A 20,917-nucleotide genomic window follows, 5' to 3' on the forward strand; every position below is an offset into this window, starting at 1 on the left:
CCCGATACAATGATTCTAGCGCGAATCTTCTATATTGTCCTTACATTCTTTTCATTTGAGAAGGAAATTGAACGATTAACTTGTCAATCTCTTGTTTGCATGATGGCTGGGGCAGCATGTTGTAAATGGGTAGCTTGGGTAAATACTGGTTCGGTAACAGGGTTGTTGATTTGTGGAACCAATTACCGCGTAACGTGGTGGAGGTGGGGTCCCTCGATTGCTTCAAGCGCGGGTTGGACATGTATATGAGTGGGATTGGCTGGTTATAGATAGGAGCTGCCTCGTATGGGCCAATAGGCCTTCTGCAGTTACCTTTGTTCTTATGTTAACTATGATAAAAGACCGGATTCGAATCCTTCAGGAGTAAAGCGTTTTATGATGCATCTTGGCTTGAGGACCATATGTGCTTGACGCACATATGTATATCTGTGTGTTTATAGATATGCTGCATATATACATATTTGGACGTAAGTGGATACTTACACATAAGCGAATCACGTGTTTTGTGTGTGTAAAGTACCCAAAAGTGGCGAATAATCACAGCTATGCATATCTTTGGCACTACCAAAATTATAAGTAAAATCATCATTTATCTTTAAATGTATTATCATATAAAGACGATATAAAACACACAACCAAATGAGTTGGGTGTACTAAGAACCGATACAGCATCTTGTGCATCTATTTTTGTATTAATAAGACTTAGACTATTAATAAACGTTAGGCCTTGGTGGGGCGCGGGTATGACTGGTCAAGTGACTGGTCCAGGACTGTCTTGGTGGCGGGGGTGGGGGGAGGGGGGGATGTGTGGTCACACCTCCCCTCCCTTGTTCTCTATCCTCACCCAAGGGGTCACCTTCACTACTGTCTTGCCTCTCCTACTGTTACTGCAGCTCCTGTTTGTGCTAATTTTGCTGCTACTGCTGTCGATGTTTGTGCTGTTCTTGATATTGTTATCCTTTCTTACGTTGTTCATGTGGTAAATGTTCTTATTTCTGTTCCTGCTGTCGCCGCCTGTCCCGCTGCTGCTTCTGCTACTGCTGGTGGTGGAGGAGGAAGTGTGGTGCGAGATGTTGTTGTTGTTATAGATTCAGCTACCCGGAACAAGTTCCAAGTAGCACGGGCTATGGTGAGCCCGTAACTTACCTGACCCAGGAGCGGTGCTGTGTGTGTGTGGTGCGAGAGGTGCGCTACAGAGGCTGATGCGGGCTCCCAGCGTTACCAATCACTGGTGCCTTACCACATCACATCACCTTGACATCCTTCAAGCACCGCCACAACCTTAATTAAGGAATCATTAGTCACAAGCCTTCGTCACGCCCTATATAAACAACATTGCATTCATATTCATTACTTATTATATTTACATACAAGGTACAAAGTTGTTTGTTACAGGCTGTTATTGGTCGTTTGTCGAACTCCTCTAGCGCCTCAGATGGCTGACAGGCAGCCCGAACGTTTCCAACGTCACTAAACTGTTGTACTAAGGTGCCCGAACCTAACCTACCCGGGGACCCACGAACAGAAACTTGGACTACTACTTATGTAGTAATCCCAACGTATGAATACCAGGACTTTTCTGCCATTCAAATTTTGGCTACTACGACCAAAGTATGAATAGCTGGAAATTGATCAAATTTTTCCCATTTTTTTTTCAAAATATTTAGGTAGGTTTGGCCAACAGTTAGTGTCTGAAATCGTCGTGGGAGTGACACTGTGACCCTGGCACATTGTTCCCTATTGAATTCTAGTGACTCCGACCAGCCTATGTCCATCCCGTACCCCAGACCACTCTGTAAAGTTGGGTGAGGCTAGCCCCAGTGCTCTGGCCTCCAACCTAGCATACACAGACATTCTCTCTTACAGGTATATTTATTTTAACACTCAGGATGTAGTAAATATTTAACCTGTGATTCGCAAGAAGGAAGTGCTGAAACAGGAAAACTGGCCGCTGTTGAGTCAGTACTTTCCCTAAACTGTCTAGGAATATTTTCCTGTTGGAGCAATGTAAGGACTTCCCACTTGTATATGATGATCTAGTTCTCCCAGCCCGTTCTCTCCAGTCACCACTCCGTAAAAAAAAACGAAGTTCTACTGAACTTACTGGATCCTGCAGCCTCTTTACCTCATCAGAAGCGTACGAACCCAAGCAACCCACATAACGTATTTTAGGCACAGAAAGCGAAAATATAACGGTGATTTAACTTTTACAAACACGTCGCATTTTAGCGGATTGGTTGTTTCCGTATAAAGTGAGACGTTTGGGTGAGCGGACAGAACATTTCTACTCAGAACAGAGCTACTCGCTAGAGCTACTACAGAACAGAACAGAGCTACTCAGAACATTTCGTTCTGAGTAGCTAAATCTAAAACAACAACAACAAGGTGAGCGGATGGTGATTGATTTGATTGATGAAGATTAAGCCACCCAAAAGGTGGCACGGGCATGAATAGCCCGTAAGTGGTGGCTCTTTGGAGCCATTACCAGTATCAAGAGCTGATACTGGAGATCTGTGGAGGTGCGACTGCACCCTGCGTGACGGGAGATGTCTCCCGTGTGAGCAGACGGGATGGTCTCCGAGCTATAAACACTACCTCCTGTGGATGCTGCTCTCCATGTTCTGGCCTTTGCAATTAGCATGTTCGCTTGAGCGCTTTGAAAGATCCTCTGATGTTACATCATGTCTTTTCTCCCCTCTTTATCTCTTACTCCCATCCCTCTCTTCCCCAGCCTTTCCTCGTGGGTAGGGTCTAGCTGGACCCTCCAACTTGATCTCGGTGAACTGTATTAATTTATGGCTTCAACTAGTACGGGTGATTCCACTTTAAAAAAGGGGGGAACGGCACATTGTATTGTTCAGGGTAGTAGACTAGATGGTCATGGTCTACGCTTTCTTTAGGAGGGTTAAGCTCGCCGTTTACTCTCGCTATTACTCTGCTTTGTGTAGTTTAATATATTAGTATTGTCAACGGGTGGGCACCGAGTTATCTCATATTGGGGTAAGTGAGGAGCTCTTGTGCGTGCTGGTGCAGTCAACCAACATTGACGTCTCGGTATACACAAGTGATATTTGTTGCTCCACAACCACGCCAGGGAATCACTTCATGTCTCACCAATTTCAAGCTGCATGTTATCCACGAATACTGTTAAACGGGCGCGTTAACGAGTAATGAATGGTGGTGCTCAGGGCTAGGATAGTTGCCGGCTGGTGGAGTTGCGTCATGCTGGGTTCTCACAGCTGATCTCTGACGTCACTACACTACTCTCTCTCTAATTTTCTACAACTGTAGTTTTCTCTATGGCGTTTTCTTCAAGCAGGTTGTTTAACAGGATATGTTAGAATATATCTCATTCAATAAATTAAAAATATCAGCTTTTTTATTGCATTAAGACAATATTTATATGAAAGGTTAGCTGGCAACTGAGGGCGGGAGTGCGCGCGGCAGTGTTCAAGGGAAGGGAATAGCAAGAGGGTAGTGCGGGTTGAACACTGGTGATGGGCACATGTTAGCGGGGACACCAGGCTAACTTAATTTTATAGAGTCGTAGTAGTGTTTTGGAAAAAGATTTGTGCGCTCTAACTCTCGGACAAAATACCATTATTAATTTATTTGGCTAAATATTTATTAGTCGAGGAGATAACACCGCATCAATTGTTGGAAAGTTCTAGTTCCTTCCAGTCGTCTTAGCAGTTTGATAACCTACTGGTCTATACTTCGGTAGACTAGTGAGATATGAAGCCTGGAGAAGATTTGATCCTGGGAAGACACGAACAAGAAATGGGGTTCCCAGACCCACTGCGACCCCAGGACGCCCACTACGGCCTCACGGTACACACACGCGCCGACCCCATGGGCAGTATAGCAGACCCGCACTCCAGCAGGTACTCTCCCCGAGCCTCCCCCACCGACGCCCACCACTACAGAGGACACGCCACCCACTCTCACCCAGTGGGCGGCGTGGGTGATACTAGCGGAGTGCAGCACAGCCTAGGGGCGGCGCGGGCGGCGTCCTCCAGCCTGGGTGGGCGAGGGGCGGTGGGCGCCCTGGTGATGGTGTATGGGTCGGCGGAGGTGTGTGCCCGTACCCAGTGTGGCCTCACCTTCATGCCTCACCATCCACAAGCTAACCATCAAGACAGGTTCGTTAACACTATACCCAGTTAGCCTTAATTAAAGGGGGGAACCGTTTCCTTTTAATACCAGACAATCTAAATCACATTTTTCAATGTTTTGTGATCCTTTACACCACCGCCCACGGGATGAGTATGGGGTGCATAATAAAGAAAATGAATTTGCTTGTAAAAGGGAACAGCGTCTCATAAACCTTTGGGCCTGAAGTTAGTGTAGTATAATTGAATGCTCTCTAATTTAGTATGCACCCCATACCCATCCTACGAGTAGTGGCGCTCATGAGCTCAGGAACTGAATTCTAGCATTTGCTTAGGTAAGTAACTTTGAGCATTGATGAGCTAGGCACCGCTTCACACAGCTGACTAAAATACCCAAACTTCCATTCACCTGGGCTGTATATTTAGAAGATTTACTTTAGAGGTTTACAGTATCGCCTGCCGGTATTCTCACGTTGTTGTTCAAGATTCGCTACCTGAAACAAAGTTCAAAGTAGCACGGGCTATGGTGAGCCCGCAGTGTTCATTCTCACGTTCTGTACGAAGAAATATAATTTCTTAACCTGCAGTAATGGAAGTTTGACTAACACTTCTGACTGTTGGCTGTTGGGTATGGAAATTTGTGATGAAGCAAGCATACATAAGGTACCTGGCCAGGGTTTTAACAATGTTATCCCGAATTAATTATTCCATATTTTATTGGGTGTTGCGGGTTTCACTCTGGGGAATAGTCAGTAGCTGACTTAACCTTTCGGTAAGCCTAAAAGGCTTAGATCCCAACAGTGAGAAACCATTAGTGATAAGACTTCATAATTCTTCGGAATTTGTCACTGCATTTCATAATGATGTAAGGTATGTGGACAAATCACCTTTTACACTTTTATTTTTGTCTTTATATATACGAGTTTTAACATTCTTGTAAAGCTATTAGCACGCATATCGTTTCCAGCAGGTCCTTAATCCTAATTTTTCCACGGAATACGACCAGCTAAATCGTTTAACAACCAGGTACCCATTCGCTGCTGGGAGAACAGAGGCTATAGTTAAGGATTGGCACCCGGTCAATCCTCCTGGGCCAGGATACAAACCCAGGCCAAAGGACTCGCTTAGCGCCAGGCGAGTGTCTTACCACTGCACCACGGGGATCTCTTGGGTGTTCCCTTCGAGGGCGGCGAGTCGAGGTGGCAATGAACAGGGCAGTAGGAAATTCCCGAATGACTTGCTAAAGTTATTTATAGAGCATAAAGCCTGTTGTAGGTACCAGTCTGCACGGTGGCTAGCCTTGACAATCCTAATTTTTCAGTGTGATTGGAAACCATTAGATGACGCAAACGTTGTCAGGCGATTGACTTGATACCTGGAGTGGAAGTTATATCCTAGTATTGCTAGATAATATTAGAACTGCCTTTATATTTTGAAGGGTTGTGCCTAGTGAGCCGTATTAGTCTCGTTTGGTGACGGGCAGAAACGAGTATTAAAGATGTATGTTTTAAAATATTTGCTTTAGGTTTACAGTGAAAGTATCTCCTGCTGGTAGTCTCAAGTACGGTACGAGGAAATATAACTTCTTAACCTGGAGTAATAACCTTAATGCTTTACCTTGTGAATCGTCACAGTTAACTGAAACGAGTACACAAAATAACGGAATGTGGAATTTGTCTTAGGGTGAGAGCAACCTGATCTGTATTTTGACATGATTTTCCAAGGACAAAAACTGATGTACTGAAAATTTCAGAGGCTCACGAAACTGACATGTCCCATTTTCTGTTCATGGGTCCATGGTTCGGGCAATTCAGCTATTGTATACGAAAGTTAGAAACTTGTAAAACGGGCTGTTAATTGAGTGAGGTGGTACCAGCCGGCGCCTGGCAGAGATGGGAACAGGAGAAAGCTGCGACTTAGGCTTAAAGACGCTTAGGGTTATCACTTTTTTTTATATTCTGGACCTTACATTACGGATAAACTGGGATGTGGGCTTCTAGTGGTCCCTAGTTCAACCAGTTACGGATCCGTGGACAATGCCTCACCCTGTATAAAGCTATTCAATGTTTATTTTACCTCCACGGGAGACATCTCCCGTCACGCAGGGTGCAGTCGCACCTCCACAGATCTCCAGTATCAGCTATTGATACAGGTAATGGCTCAAAAGGGCCACCACTTACGGGCTATTCATGCCCGCGCCACCTTTTGAGTGGCTTAATCTTGATCAATCAATCATTTTACCCCATAGTTAAACCCCGCTCCTGTGCCAGGTCTCACCATAGCCTGTGCTACTTGCAACTTTTTGTTCAGAGTAGCTTAATCTAAAACAATAATAATAATTAGCATTTTACGGGAGTATAGATTCCCATAAAAAGTTCGATTTGGTGGTTGTGATAAGATATAATTCATCCTCATCACTAAGACTGCCTATATTTTAAGTGTTTTATCGAGACCATAAAACACCTCTCAAGGATATAATACCCTCCACTACCTACATTGCATCAGGAGACAAACCACACGCGCGCACACGACAGTTAGACCAGTAGGGTGGCTAACAGGGGTCAGACGTAGTTTCATTCTGTGGCAGAGACTCCCATTGAACAACAAAGGCGTGTTCACTGCCAGAAGATATGATGGGGCATAGTGTTGTTACATAGCGGACACTAGTCTCTCGTCAGGAAAATAGCCATACCTTGACTTTTTCACTTCTGTAAGTGACGCTTCTGAGATTCTCTCTAAGAGTACTCTGACAGTTAAAAATTAGTACCTCTACCTCCAGAACTTTGATGCAGACAAAAATATAAAAACTAAATCCTGAGAGTGAATGAGTGAACTCTCCACTTCTCAATCTTATATCTGTATTGGAAGCTGTATATGGAATGAACAAGTGTGTACATACACGTGTGCGCGTGAACGTGTATCAAATGGGGGGGGGGGTGTCTGGCACAGTTTCAAAGGGATGGGGGGGGGAGGGGAAGGTATTGACATTGGCCTCACGTGATGGCCTCTCTACCTACGTCGTGTCTCAAAAATGCAGGCCACTTAGTTGACATTTTTTGCCACCAAAATTAATTAATTAAAAAAAAGCCACCAAAACAGTTGGATGATAAAAGAAAATGTACACTAATTGGCTATTTTAATGAGATGTATGTTTACTGAGAAGGCTTGTGTGGTTGGCTGTGTTTATATCTTTTTCATAAACCATTATACAGTACTGATAATTTATGTATGAAAATGTGGATACGTAAGCCTATATATGTAGTTAAGGCGCATTACAGCATGGAAGCCAATGTGAGTCAGCTGTGCTTGCTTAACTGTTATGGTGCAATAGACATCGTTGGAGTGCAGCAGTGGTCGTATGATTGACTTGCCACTTTCAGATAATGATATATCCCTTAACTGTAAAAAAACACATCTGTAATAGTTGATTCTATATCATTTTGATGCGTTCTAGTAATTATATCAAGTTGTGCCTTAATATCCTCATAGCCCAGGTTTGATACTTGTCCAGTTTTATGGAACAAAAAAAAAAACGGCGTTGGTGGGTGCTTAGGCCATGGCCTACTTGGCCTATTGGGTAATCTGGCCCTGCCTGTCGATATTCGTATATACTACAGTGTAAGTAGGGTCATGACACATTTATCGAAGAATGCCAACACCGTTCTCTTAAACTCAAAGCAGTTGTAATATTTGGTAGCATCCCGTAACTCCATCACACCAGCTTGTGACTGCCCGCGATTGCATTCATCGCGTCATCGGCCACCACACACAAACAACACTACGCCGTACCCAGGAACTATTGAAGGTCGCCTTGAAGAATGTCGACACTTTAATGAAATGTCAGCAGACCTGAAGAACACCTGGCGTAGGGCCTATGTGTAAAGACAAAAACACTGTCCCAGGCGGTACCGGTGCCAGGTGTGTGACCAGTAAATACCAACGCGAAGGGAACTCTGCACTAGAGCACGTGCACACCCGTGAGCGTCTGTCTCCAGGGCTTAGTGCACGGACAGTAATTGTTGGATGAGGCTTAAAACTGGAGTTGTCAGGAAGTGACTGATGGCTCATGAGGTCAGTGTCATTAGTCTCGCCTTGGGGATTGTTTCACGTTCAATGAAAAATGTACCGACACATAATGTCAGGATTTATATATACCACACTAATTATACTGAAAAGTATTAGGAATGGGACCAAGACTTGGCCTCACAAGACATGCGGGTACTAGTCTCCTACCTGCCAGCCTTTCACAGCACAGTTGGGGATAATAAAAAAAAAAGTGCAAGTTAATTTTTTTCCCCAACTCAAATCACCGCTATGCTTATCAAAGCCGGTTAACAACCCGAGTCAGTAATGCTGCATGCATCTGGACATTCACCTCAGAATTAACACCTGTCAAGTTGTACATGATGACTTGAAGGATCTAGACCCCGTCCACTTAAAACTGTGTACATTACAATGGTAAATAACACACAGGTTCTGTATGCTGACTCGACCCTGAGGTTACCTTAAGGTTACCCTGAGATGGTTTCGGAGCTTAGCGTCCCCGCGGCCCGATCCTCGACCAGACCACCTTGTTGCTGGACTGGTCAAGCAGGCTGTTAGACGCAGCTGCTCACAGCCTGACGTATACCAATGACATGTCTGTAATGTCTGGCGGAGATAAGTCTTACCAATGCCCACAATCAACCGGGTTTTTCCCACAAAACTCCCCAATGTAATTATGCTAATCAATAATACAGATAGCAAGTCGAGGTGCTTGTAGTGCTAATAGACGGGTTTCGTGGAATGGAGGAGGAGAGGGCGCATATTAAGTTATGGTTAACACCATATTTGTTTTTCAAACTGTGTTGGATTTTATATAAACTGGATGATGTGACCGGTGACGCACGGGAGACATCTCCCGTCACGCAGGGTGCAGTCGCACCTCCACACATCTCCAGTATCAGCTCTTGATACTGGTAATGGCTCAAAAGAGCCACCACTTACGGACTATTCATGCCCGTGCCACCTCTTTGGTGGCTTAATCTTTATCAATCACCGGTGACGTGCGTGCATTTGATAATGCGAAGATAGAGGTGAAACACTGAGATGCGGGGAGGGGAGGGATGGGGGGGGGGGGCAAATACTTGGCACAAGCTGAACGACGAGACGTTGTTGTGTTAAGAGACTGTACCTCCAGTACAAAGGTTCCTCGCCAGACTTGCTAGGTAGTCATGTTGGCAAAGGTGTGTTTTGCCAACCTTGTGATAGCCCTGCCCTTGCCAGATGTTTTGAATGGCGTTTAATCCTATTATATCTTGGCATTTTTCAGTCCTCGATGTCAATTATTTCGTTAACGATTTTATTGTAAAACATCAAAACGTTTGTTTGTTATATATAGTTTAAATAAAAGGCCGCTCGTTAAGTAATAGTTTAGATATTAACAAATTCATTGTGGCTCATACTGTGATGGTACTGGCAGATTTTCTCGTTGACAATTTGTAGTGTAGCCAGTACATCAGTGGGGATGTTTGGCATCATAAAGTGGATTCTTCTATGGAGATAAGCTACAGTTCTTGCGCTACGGTGAAAACTAAGAAATAAAAAGAGGAACTACATATAATGACAAATTAGACAAGTATAATGACTTGACAAACCTCCAAAGAATACCCGATCAACCAGGCTGTGACTCGTACGTCAGGCTGCGAGCAGCCGCGTCCAACAACCTGGTTGATCAGTCTAGCAACCAGGAGGCCTGGTTGACGACCGGGCCGCGGGGACGCTAAGCCCCGGAAGCACCTCAGGGTAATGCCACTAAGCCACATTATAGAAAGTAAGGGCACCGTGAAAGAACTGGGTGTAATCATGTCGTTAAACCTGCCTTTTAAACAATAACGTAGTTGTAGGGGGGTAGAAATAGCCTAAGCTACTCTATCCCTTTGAGATGTATTTCTTTATCTCAATAAACATACTTGTACTTAGTTGTTGCTACTCTTAAGATGACGTGCTATGCCCAGTTTTCAAAAAGGCATGAGATGCTCCTTGCGGCAGTGTTTTGTTTCCTGCCCTCCAGAATGTTTGCGGTTAGATACCAGGTAACTGACACCTGCGTACAGTTCGTCAGGTGTTAGCGGTCCACCGTGGTCCCTGGCAACGCCCAACAATTCTTGCATCATCCATCCCTGCCGTCTACCACAGCTTCCTTGCTGGTCCATGCTGCTTATACCTATAACCATCCCATATTGTAATTTTCTCCGTCAGTTGTGAATTGAGGTTTTGTTAAATCTGTTGTACGCACGATGAGGCAACATGATTCGATATCATTTTTACAGTAATGATAGAACTATACATAATTATAAAAAGAATTGTTTTTTTTTTCAACCATGTTCTGACGTGCTCTGCATACAGGACTTATTGTTGTCAGAATAATGGAGTTCCGAAGAGTGAACTACATAGTGTATCAAGTTTGGTGATTTAACATGTTTGTTGAATTAACCAGAACATGGCGCACGGTTACCTGCAGGCACGACTGCTAACCTGGTTATAGTGGATTTGAATATTGATATCCGCTAAAAATTGGTTAGAACAATGACGGGGGTGGCAGCAGGGAAGGGATTCTTTGGTGGGGGGGGGGGGGGGTTGATGCCGGCTAGGTTATTGATCAGTAGGCGATGTGCGGTGTGTGTGGGGGGGGGGGGGGGGAGGGGAAGGGGGCTACTTTCTTTTGAAAGTAAATTAATGATTTGAGAACATCGCTCCCGAGTCATAACGTAAGCCTAAGAACCCATTTCAAGCATAAACAAGAGTGACTGTTGCTACAAAACATTCTGACTCTTTACTAAGGGACACCATTCATATGAACTGTTGTGGTTTTGTGAACGAAGTGATTGTCACTTGGTCAGTCGGGTTAAGCATCGTTGGATCTGTCAGCGACTGGATGGGTGACCTATATTTTAGCCAAAGCTGTGGTGGGTGGTAGGGGAGCGGACATGACCAGAGTTATGAGAAAAGATTGTTTATCACTGGACACGAAACTTGTCACTTAAGCAGTCACTTTCCTGTGCCGTCTAGGTAAGTGTCAAGACGGTGATCCTCCAGGGTGTGTTCGTGGATACACATAATCGAGTTGCCCACATACAGGCTTGCCCACATACAGGCACTTGAGGCTCGGGCAACATAATTGCGAGGGAGAAATTTGTTTGCCTGTTTAGCACACCAAAATAATGACTTGTGTGACAACAGCGACAATGGGAGATGCAGATACAGAATTTTAAAAATTAATTGAAAAAATTAAAAAAAATTAAAAATTTTAAAATTTGAATATCTTTAATATGGATGATAAACTTATCCATAATCAAAACTTGTATCGTTAATATGGCAAACCATCCTTCTCAAATGGTAGTACTTACGACTAAATAGTTACTGTATGTAGTGATGGACCACCAAAAATTTCTTTCTATACATCCTGAAAACAAAACTAGACAAAATTTGAACATTCCTAGGCATAGTATAATATATATGCTACATTAGGCCTAAGATAGCGCATATTAGGCCTAGAACTGCTCGAAGTGGTTAGGTTGGGTCTATATTGTGGTTAACAAAAAAAAAATAGCATTTGGCCAAATTTAACATACAACGTCAACTTTTTGATGATCGTTCACTATATTGGTTCTTAAGACCAAACAGCTACTGCGAGTACTATAATTTTAGGCTGGGCTATAATATCGATATTGAAAGACCCAAAGGGTGAGAATTGTGAGAACTCTTTAGAATTGTTTACGTATTTCAACACCAGACTAACATAAGCCATCGGCGCAAATTATAGAAGTTATGCAAGTTTTGTGGTAGGTTTAAAAAAAAAAAAAAAGGAAGAGTTCATCGCCAAACTTGTTATATTAAGTGTGTGTGTGCTTTACGCGCTATTTGATGGGCGTTTACATAGGCCTATTCCGATTTTTGTGTGAGGGGGATGATGATAGATGATCCATGAAACCACCCACACCTGACACTCGAAAGCACTATTTTCATAAAACTGAAGGTATATTGACACGTGTTATAATCGTCTAATCAATTATTGTATTTGGTCAAGGTTGACTAGACCACATGGACGGTCTTTGTATCTAGTGGAAGGCACATGAATGTAGTAGCTTGTCATGCATAAAGGATTAAACAAGAATTCAAACATTATGCCAAAGGTAGAATGTGTTTTGGTGGAAAGTTTAGAATACAATTCCCGTTGTCAAGGACAGAAAGCTTGTACTGTCCTCCAGTTTATCGAGGTTCCACCCCAGGTTACTTAGTTACTTCATGATATAACTCTAAATAGTCATAAAGGGATTAGAAACTATGTAAGGATCAGGTTTAAAGAACACTTGTGTGATCAATTTAAATGTATGCAAGTTATTTCTCTGAATTGGTTCTCTTGGTAATTTTCATGTTTTCTACTCGACGAAAAGTTGTTTTGCTTAGTTGAAGTTAAATCTTTTTCTTATAATTTAGTCATTAAGTCGTTTGTGTGTAATAGATTTTTTCCAATTCAAGATTGTCATACCTCTACTGTTGATGATTTCCGATGTCTTCGAAATAGCTTAGTAGACTAATAGTAGACTTTATCAGCAACTTACAAGTTTCACAGAACCTGGAACTCTGATGTGGGCAACGAGGTGTGGATAACATTAAATGCAGATATTACGAATTATGCTTTGGGCCATACAGTACATAAAATGTACTCTCGTATATGTATAGTACATAAATACTAAATACTCGTAATGTATAGTACATAAAATGCACGCTCTCGCCCTTGTTATCTCGTTGAAGAAAAAATATATATGAGCTACGGGCAGTGATTGTCAGGTCATGCCTTGGCAAGTGATGCCAGTTTGACAGGAATTTTTGCAATAACGTTAATGTCACAGGTTTTATCATTTTTTTTTCACGTGTACTTGTTCAAATAGATATTATGAGGAGCCATGTTTGCTGGTGACCGTGTTCTCGGTAAGTTGACACAAACACTTTGGTGGTAATGCACTCTTGTGACGATCCAGAAGGCAGTTAATTAATGGAACTTAATTGGCAGTGCCAAAATTGTTCCTCTGGCCGAAGTATTAGACAGTTTTCCATTTTCTAGAGGTGACGTGTGGGTACCTTTGTGCCAGAGTCTGTCTTCAATTTTACAAGGAGCCGCCGAGCCAAGGTGGTTAGGCTAGATTAATATATTTACACTGCACAAATTGTCTTAAGCTGGAAATAAAATTTATTTAGTTGATAATATAAAAAGGACTTTGTTTATACAGTGACAATGACCTCGTTGTAATTGACATTGTCAATCTTATGCATGTCTGTAGAAGGGTAAAACCCTGGATATCTTAAGTGTTTTCTTAATTGTATTTATAACATCTCTACTTTTCAGTGGATCTATCTTATCACTCCTGTATATCTCGCCTTTATCGTAGGAGCGAACCCATCACAAACAAGTGACCTTGCTGAAAATGTGTTTACACGTGAAATGGGTAATGAAGTCGTTAAGACTGTATTGACGAAGTTCCAGGTGGATGGGATTGAGTGTTAACTTAGCTCACATCCCCAATCCGCCAGAATTTAATTATGCAAGTTACGTGTATCATAAGGAATTTTAAGAAAGCCAAATACATTTTTTGTAGCATTTTCGTAACCCATACTTGGAATTTTTTTAGTTAAAAGGTATTTTTTTACAAGAAGATTGGTTTCTCCCTTCATGATATGAACTAATTGAGTGAAAATTAGTATAACGTTGCATAGTAAAGGTGTGGTAGGGTGCCAAGTGGACCACACAGCTAGGGTGGCGACATTCAGAAGCTGCAGACTTGTGTACAGGAGCCAGCTTCAAGGCCAGTTTTTTCCTGACTGGGGGAGTAGAACGTACCCATGTTACATCACCCCTATAATACTATTTCTATATTCAATTTTTGTCGATAAAATAAATCGATTGGCGATTTTAAAACTTAACCAGGATTACGTTCAGCCTAATTTCCATTTCACTTATTTTAACACACCAAGAACGTTTATTTCCAGTAGTGCACAAAGCCTGGCTATTGTTTTTAGATTTAGCTACTCTGGATTAAAATTTCCATGTATGGTACGTATAGTATGGTCGCCGTACTATAAAATAGATATAAATTCAATAGAACGCGTCCAGCGTAGGATGACAAAGTTAATCCCCCAACTTAGAAACCTATCATATGCAAAAGCTGCAGACTTGACAAAGCTTAAATTACATTCTCTAGAAAGGCGAAGAATTAGGGGTGACCTGATTGAAGTGTACAAGTAGATGAACAGTAACAGGGTTGATTTGAGGAACCAATTACTGCGTAACGTGAAGATGAGGTCCCTTGATTGTTTAAAGCGTGGGTTGGACATGTATATATATGTGGGATTGGGTGATTATAAATAGAAGCTGCCTCGTATGGGCCAATAGGCCTTCTGCAGTTACCTTTATTCTTGTGTTCATATGTAGCACGGGTTATAGTGAGCCCGTAACAAAACCTGGCGGCTGGCAGCGCTGCATGAGGCTTCACCGATTTGTTTTCTGGGCGAATGTACATGTTAATTTATAATGTATTATTTTGGAAAGTTCAGTGGATGAGCTTAGCAAACTTGTTTGTCGTGATTACCCTTGCCGAGCCGTTGCCGATATCATTAACTAAAAAAAAAAGTCTCGTTGCTTGAACCTTTTTTCCGTACCTTTGATAAATGTTAAATTAATCACTTTTTAGGCTATCCAATAGTATGTTTTGCTTCTGGCTGTCTTTATCCAGTTATGTTTCCAGAGTTCCTTTAGTCCTAGTGCAACCCATTGTAAAGATAATTGTTATAAGTTAGTGCACGATAGGGGAATTCTTGGTTTGGGAAACCCGGGATATCCGTAAATCTTCGTGCATGGTCACATAACTGGAATTCTCATAACTTTTGAAACTAGCCTGCATTGTGTACTGTATGTATTGACTGTGTGAAAATTAAACATGTGTTTTGTCCTTTGGGCGACACAAGTGGATACTAGTGATTTTGAGAGGGTATTTGGTTTGGTGGCGCGGTGTTCCAGGATTGTGAGCGTGGCGGGGGAGTGGAGGCACTGACAAGGCGCACGCCGGCCAGTCTCGCTGGCAGTCGCTCCTCACAGTCCAATGTAGGCTGGCGTTCCCTCCGGCCCTCCGCCCTATACGCGGGCACTCACCATACAGTCCAACACATAATTGAAGAGCTGGGAATACTTCTTATGGCTCTGGACTTTGTGACCGTCATATTGACGCAGAGTAAAGGCCGCCTTCGACCGACTGAGAAACACTACTGGAGCGTTTCACGGTGGCACTCAGGGCTGGAGGCGACAGCCTTGCAGTCACCAGCCAGCCACTCTAGGGTTATTGTGCTTCAGAGTCACTTGTGTGTTTAGTACTGCTCGGTGCGGGCAGTAAATGATGGCTGTGTTGGTAGCGAGAAGGTAGCAAAAGTGTCAGATTATAGTGCCTGTTGTTTATACTTGTCCGGTTTGATTTGTCTTCGTTGATGCAAGTTCAGTCGTGGTGGTGAGTGACGACCACTGGCTAGCAGGTAATTTACTGTGATCCACAAGTGCCGCAACCTACCGTAAAGCTTTGCTGCTGTATAACTGCAAGTGATAACTTCACCCCTCCATCTCTTCCTGCTGCTTATGGCAACATGTGTTCCTCCATCAACACCTCCCGCCTCGTGCTGCTCATCACCCAAAACACTAAACAGTCGTTCAGACACCGCGTTATCACCGGAGCATCTCGCTACCGACACTTGCCCACAGGAAAGAAAAGAGACGCTTATCAGGCGCTCTGCCAAAGATCTTCTCCCCGGCATGTGTTCTCCGGAAGAAGCAGTGTCTCGGACTCCCATTCTGCAGGACTTGACGCTTGGCGACGAAGACGATGACAACGTGGACGTCATCTCGGATGTGGCTGCCGAGCTACTTGCTGACACCATAGACTCAATCATCGAACTGTCCAACTCCCTGGCGAAGCTCATCATCTTTGAGGAGGACGACGGGAGGCCGTGTATCTGTACCAAGTATGTGGTATGTGTGGGTGAGGGTAGGAAAGTGCATGCAGTCTGCCTAGGCTATCATTGTCCCTGGCTGTACTCTGCCTCGTGTGTGTAATTGAGTATAGACTATGCACTTAATTTGTTTAGATATGCACATACCATAGCTACTCAGTATTGCACATAGTGCTTGTGAAGGACAGGATGTTAGGATTTACACCAGAGACCAATTACAAGGACATGGTTGTCATTCATCGCCAGTATTTTTTAGTTTTAATAAATCGCAATCCAGACACTTGTCTGGCAAGTGATGCGTTTTACAATAGTCCATTGCCACACTTATTGGTCTTTGATTGACATTGTAATTTATGCAATTTTGCGCAGTATGGAGATGATAAAAGGTACTGTTCATTTAACTAGTTACCATCTTGATGCTAACTTAACAGTTCATGTTGAGTAACGCACATGTCCGATTTGTCATTTTGCAACCTAATTATTATTAGGTTTCAATACTTTCTTTTGTGGATGTTAGTTGCAATCGTGGTTGTCAGAATGTAGCTCCTGGGCCGCTCCTTGATGTTACAGCCGCTTCCTTCCACTGCTGGGTTGCCCTAGCCAGATGTCCTCGAGACTGTCTGGCTGACCTTATGACTGACAAATCAGGTCTTGGGAGGTCTTGGATATATAGTTTCCTCCTCTGGTACTGTGCCAATTTATTGTTGGGAACCTTACTTGTAGACCTAATGTTGATATAGGCCTCGGTTAAGGCCGCACATGTGATAGCCGTCTCCCACGACCACTGCGCAAAGAGTGAGCTCTTAGATACTTCCGTCAATGGTAGCCTCCAAGGAACTAGTTTATTTTAGCTCTGGCGCCGATATAACTTATATATCGACGACTTGGTGTATCACGAAGGGAAAGCTTACAAAATGTCAAAATTCTGGAAATTTAAATTTTAGCCTAAATAAAATGATCTTAAAATGTTTGTGTAGGGTTGAATATTTCATTGTTACTTCATCGTGTGCAAGTCCTATTCTCTCACCTGGTGTAGGTTCCTCTACTATATTTGGTGAAGCTATTCAGATGAAAGCTGTAGGCTTACTAGGTAACTCGCCATAGTGTCTTTCAACAAATTTGGACGGTTACGCTGCCCTTTCCCTATTCTACCCCCCCCAACTTCTGCAGTCATCTTGTGAAATGAATTTACCACCCAATGTTTTACTGGACACGATATTTAATACAGTACAGTATATAAACAAAAACTGTAGAGCTTTTTCTTGAACTTGGATTTTTGTTTCCCAAAGCTATAATATTATTTAGGGTTGTGTGTGAGAATATGTATGTATGTGAATGTGTGTGTGTCCACAATTACCTATTAACTGGTAATTGAGGTTGTCTTCGTAGCCTGAAGGCCCACATAATCATCATAGCCAGGCTGATCCGGTCCCTCCAGTAAAAACTTGTCCAGTTGTCCCTAGAAAGCTGTGTATACATTAGAGGTTCAAGACTGTTAAAATAGTCTTGAACCTCTAATGTATACACTGTTCTCTAATTGTGCTTATGCTGGACGTAGTCCAGCAACCAGGAGGCCTGGTCGACGACTGGGCCGCGGGGACGCTAAGCCCCGGAAGCACCTCAAGGTAACCTCAAGGTTAAGGTATTCCACCCCCTCCCCCGGCTTTTCATTAGATTTATTTTGCACTTTCTACCATATATCTCTCTGCATTGGTAGTTTTATTGTGTATGCTTAGATCCTTCCCTTCTAATATATTCCATGTGTATCTTATGAGATCTTTCTCGTCTTTATTTTGAAAGAGTACAGTTTAGTATTTTGTGTTGGTCCCAGTAGTTTAAATGCATCACCAGTTCTATGAATGTAGTGATGATTTCTGGACACTTTCCAGCTCTACAAGCTCGCCTGCCTTGAAATTAAAGGAATCGCGAGGACTGAACACTATTCCATACGAGATAGCAGCAGTATCTGATTACTATAGAGTATAGTAATTTGTGTGGCGTCCCTTTTGAGAGTTGTTTATTCATTTTATAATTCTCCTGACTGTTGCAATGTTTGCATTATTGTGATCTATGACATATCACGATAAACTTTCCAAGAGGCTTAGCCTACACTGACGCCAGTACTCGTCTACGGGAGTGATATAGAGGAAACCCGAGTCGTTGGAATGATACTGTTGCAAAACAATGGGAACCGTGTGTCGAATTGATGCACTCCCGATAAATTACATTTTGGTCGTCGTTTTATTTATGAAGGGGTTTCATTTTCCGAGCGACCCTCGCATGTCCTGCAACCCATGCCACAGCCACCTTCACCCAACGAAGAAAGTACAAAAGCAATATCTTCAGGATTTGTAATAGCCTTAGGTGTAATATAAAAAAAATTCCAAATACAAATTAACTGTTTATAATGCATGTGTACTATACTTAGTCACAGATTAGCGCAATGTGTGTGACACATTAATTTGGGGGTGTATACAGTACGATCTGGATGTGAATAGCACATTGCGTCATAGCTTCGAACATGGTTAGTTAGGCTGAACAAAAGCGCATATTATCGATTATTGGATTGCAGTATAATCCGTGTTTTGTACATAATGATGCAAAAATCATCACGTTGGATGGTTAGTCATACATTTGTGCCTATCATGTGTCGAGGCAAGGTGCAGTAATATCAAATTTAAACACGGACATCAGACCGGAAATAAAGATAGTACATAGTATGCGGGTCTACCAGGAGTTTTACGGTGTAATTCATAGTCTTCCCAGAGTCCATTAACTGGGGGAAAAATTTGATAATTCTTGTGCCTTATAGTCGTCATGGCTTGGCGTTTTCCCCCTGATAATTCCCTTCTCTTCCCTTCCCATTTAAAATTCAAGCACCAACCTAACATCTTTAGACCTATCTTGGATACAAGCTGCCTAACCATGAACACAAACCCGCACGCTTTCCTACCTCATAGCATGGCAAGAAATAACAGGTTAATGCACAGGTGGACAACTCGATGAGTTCAAGATTATAGGAGTGTTTTCATTGGCTAAACGAGGTTAGTCTCGGCGTTGTAGGTTCAAACGGAACCGTTTAAGTGGCTCTGCGTTTACTTCGTAGGCACTTCCTTTGAATATAGAGAATAAAAGTGGTGTTGTAGGTGTGCAGCAGACGGCATACATCTCACTAGTTGATTGACAGTTGAAAGCCAAAGCTCACTCCTTCCCCCCCCCGGCAAGCTTACGTGATCACTATATCCCGTGCTACATGGATGTTTCGTCCCGAGTAGCCAAATAACCCCCCCCCCCTCGCAAGCACAACTAGGCGAGTACATTATCATGCAGTCTAACCTGGGTCGAGCCAGGCCCAAGGCCGGGCTCGGGGAGTAGAACTCCAAACACTCTGCAGGTTATGTATAGGTGAGCCTGTCGACTCGGTGCCTGCACTAACTTGTCAGGAGTGTATTTTGTATATTGTAACTTCAACACAATACTCTTATTCGGGGGCTGGGGGAGGGGGGGGTAAGAATTGTTAGGCTAAGAGATTTCTTCTGCTGTGGAAAAGTAGCCTAGAATCTCCTCTGGGGGGGTTACCTTATCTTGCAGTTACCCAGGAGTAATTCCCAGGGTCGAAGTCCCTTGCGGCCCGGTCTCTGACCAGCCCTTCTGCTTTAGGGGTTTGGTCAACCAGGCTGTTGGAGGTGGTTGCTCGCATCCTGACGTATAATTCCCAGCCTAGTTGATCAGATAGCCTTTAGAGGTGGAGACATTTATAAGAGTTCTCTTGAACACCGTGAGAGGCCGGGCAGTTATGCCCCTTAGGTGTAGAGGGAGAGTGTTGAAATGTCATAGGCCTTTGGTGTTGATAATTCCTCTCGGCGTGAAATATAGGCTGGTAGTGTTGACATTTTGCTTTATATCGAATCCAGCCTGTGTTTTAAATGTGCCTCCTAACCCAGAAGTGATACGTTCGCCGTACCTCCGAGGCACTTCCTAAATCAGAGTATAATTACCCTTATCTTAGTGAAGAATTATTAAGAAAAGAACAAGGTAACTGCAGAAGGCCTATTGGCCCATTGAGGTGAATATATTGCTGCACTGTCACAGACGTATTAAGTGGGATGAGGGAGAGGTTGAGCTGCATCCATCATTGTGACCTCCTTTTCCGCGGGCCAGTGAGTGCAGCAGCAACAGCCGGGAGTGCTGCTGGTGCTGTATTGACCCGGGAGCAGCAGCAGCAGCAGCAGCAGCAGCCCGCCCCCTCCAACACCCACCCTCTCAAACTGCGTCATCAACATACCTGTCCTGAGGTTGCGATTGGTGTTGGGGATATGGCCTATCACCCCACGTGCGGGGTTAAGGTCACCACAGTTGTTTACTAATCAACTAGCAACTATACATAGTCCAGGACTTGAGTTAACTCAAGTGTTTATTCATAGAGAAGCGGGATACACTGTGTTTTTACGGACGGGGGGGGGGGGTCATAGTGCTCACACATTAGACGTACCTTACCGGTGTGAGGACATACTGTAGAACTTGCTAACAGTACCAAGTTCTCTAGAGTATAGTACTTCAAATGTGTCCATCTAAGCCTATAAGTGACATAGCTTGGCACCTATAGGCTTAGTTACGATGACTTTTGTTAGGCTCTGGAAAATGTCTGCCGATTGTACAATAATTCTACAAATTTTAGAATAGTTCAACAACTTCCTAGCTCAATATTAACTAGACAAATTGTGATAACGACGAAGTAGATGACGTAGTCAGCTTAAGGAGACAGGTTACTT

General features: G+C 43.2%; 1 protein-coding gene across 3 annotated transcripts in view; it reads left to right on the top strand.

Annotated features, from left to right (window-relative positions):
• Nucleotides 1-20,917, top strand: part of SCaMC (Short Calcium-binding Mitochondrial Carrier) — a 103,696-nt gene that overhangs the window by 72,899 nt on the left and 9,880 nt on the right. The window contains exon 1 of one of the 3 annotated variants that reach the window (XM_045767059.2): nt 3,473-4,142. The exons of 1 other annotated variant lie outside the window; for it this stretch is intronic. In XM_045767059.2, the coding sequence (XP_045623015.2) occupies nt 3,736-4,142 (407 nt within the window). In that variant the 5' untranslated portion in view covers nt 3,473-3,735. Of the gene's footprint in view, nt 1-3,472; nt 4,143-15,662; nt 16,158-20,917 lie in introns of those variants that run through there. One more of the 3 variants, XM_045767061.2, reaches the window with a different exon arrangement.

This window comes from Procambarus clarkii, chromosome 89, assembly GCF_040958095.1.
Source record: "Procambarus clarkii isolate CNS0578487 chromosome 89, FALCON_Pclarkii_2.0, whole genome shotgun sequence".
In the NCBI taxonomy this organism is placed as follows: domain Eukaryota; kingdom Metazoa; phylum Arthropoda; class Malacostraca; order Decapoda; family Cambaridae; genus Procambarus; species Procambarus clarkii.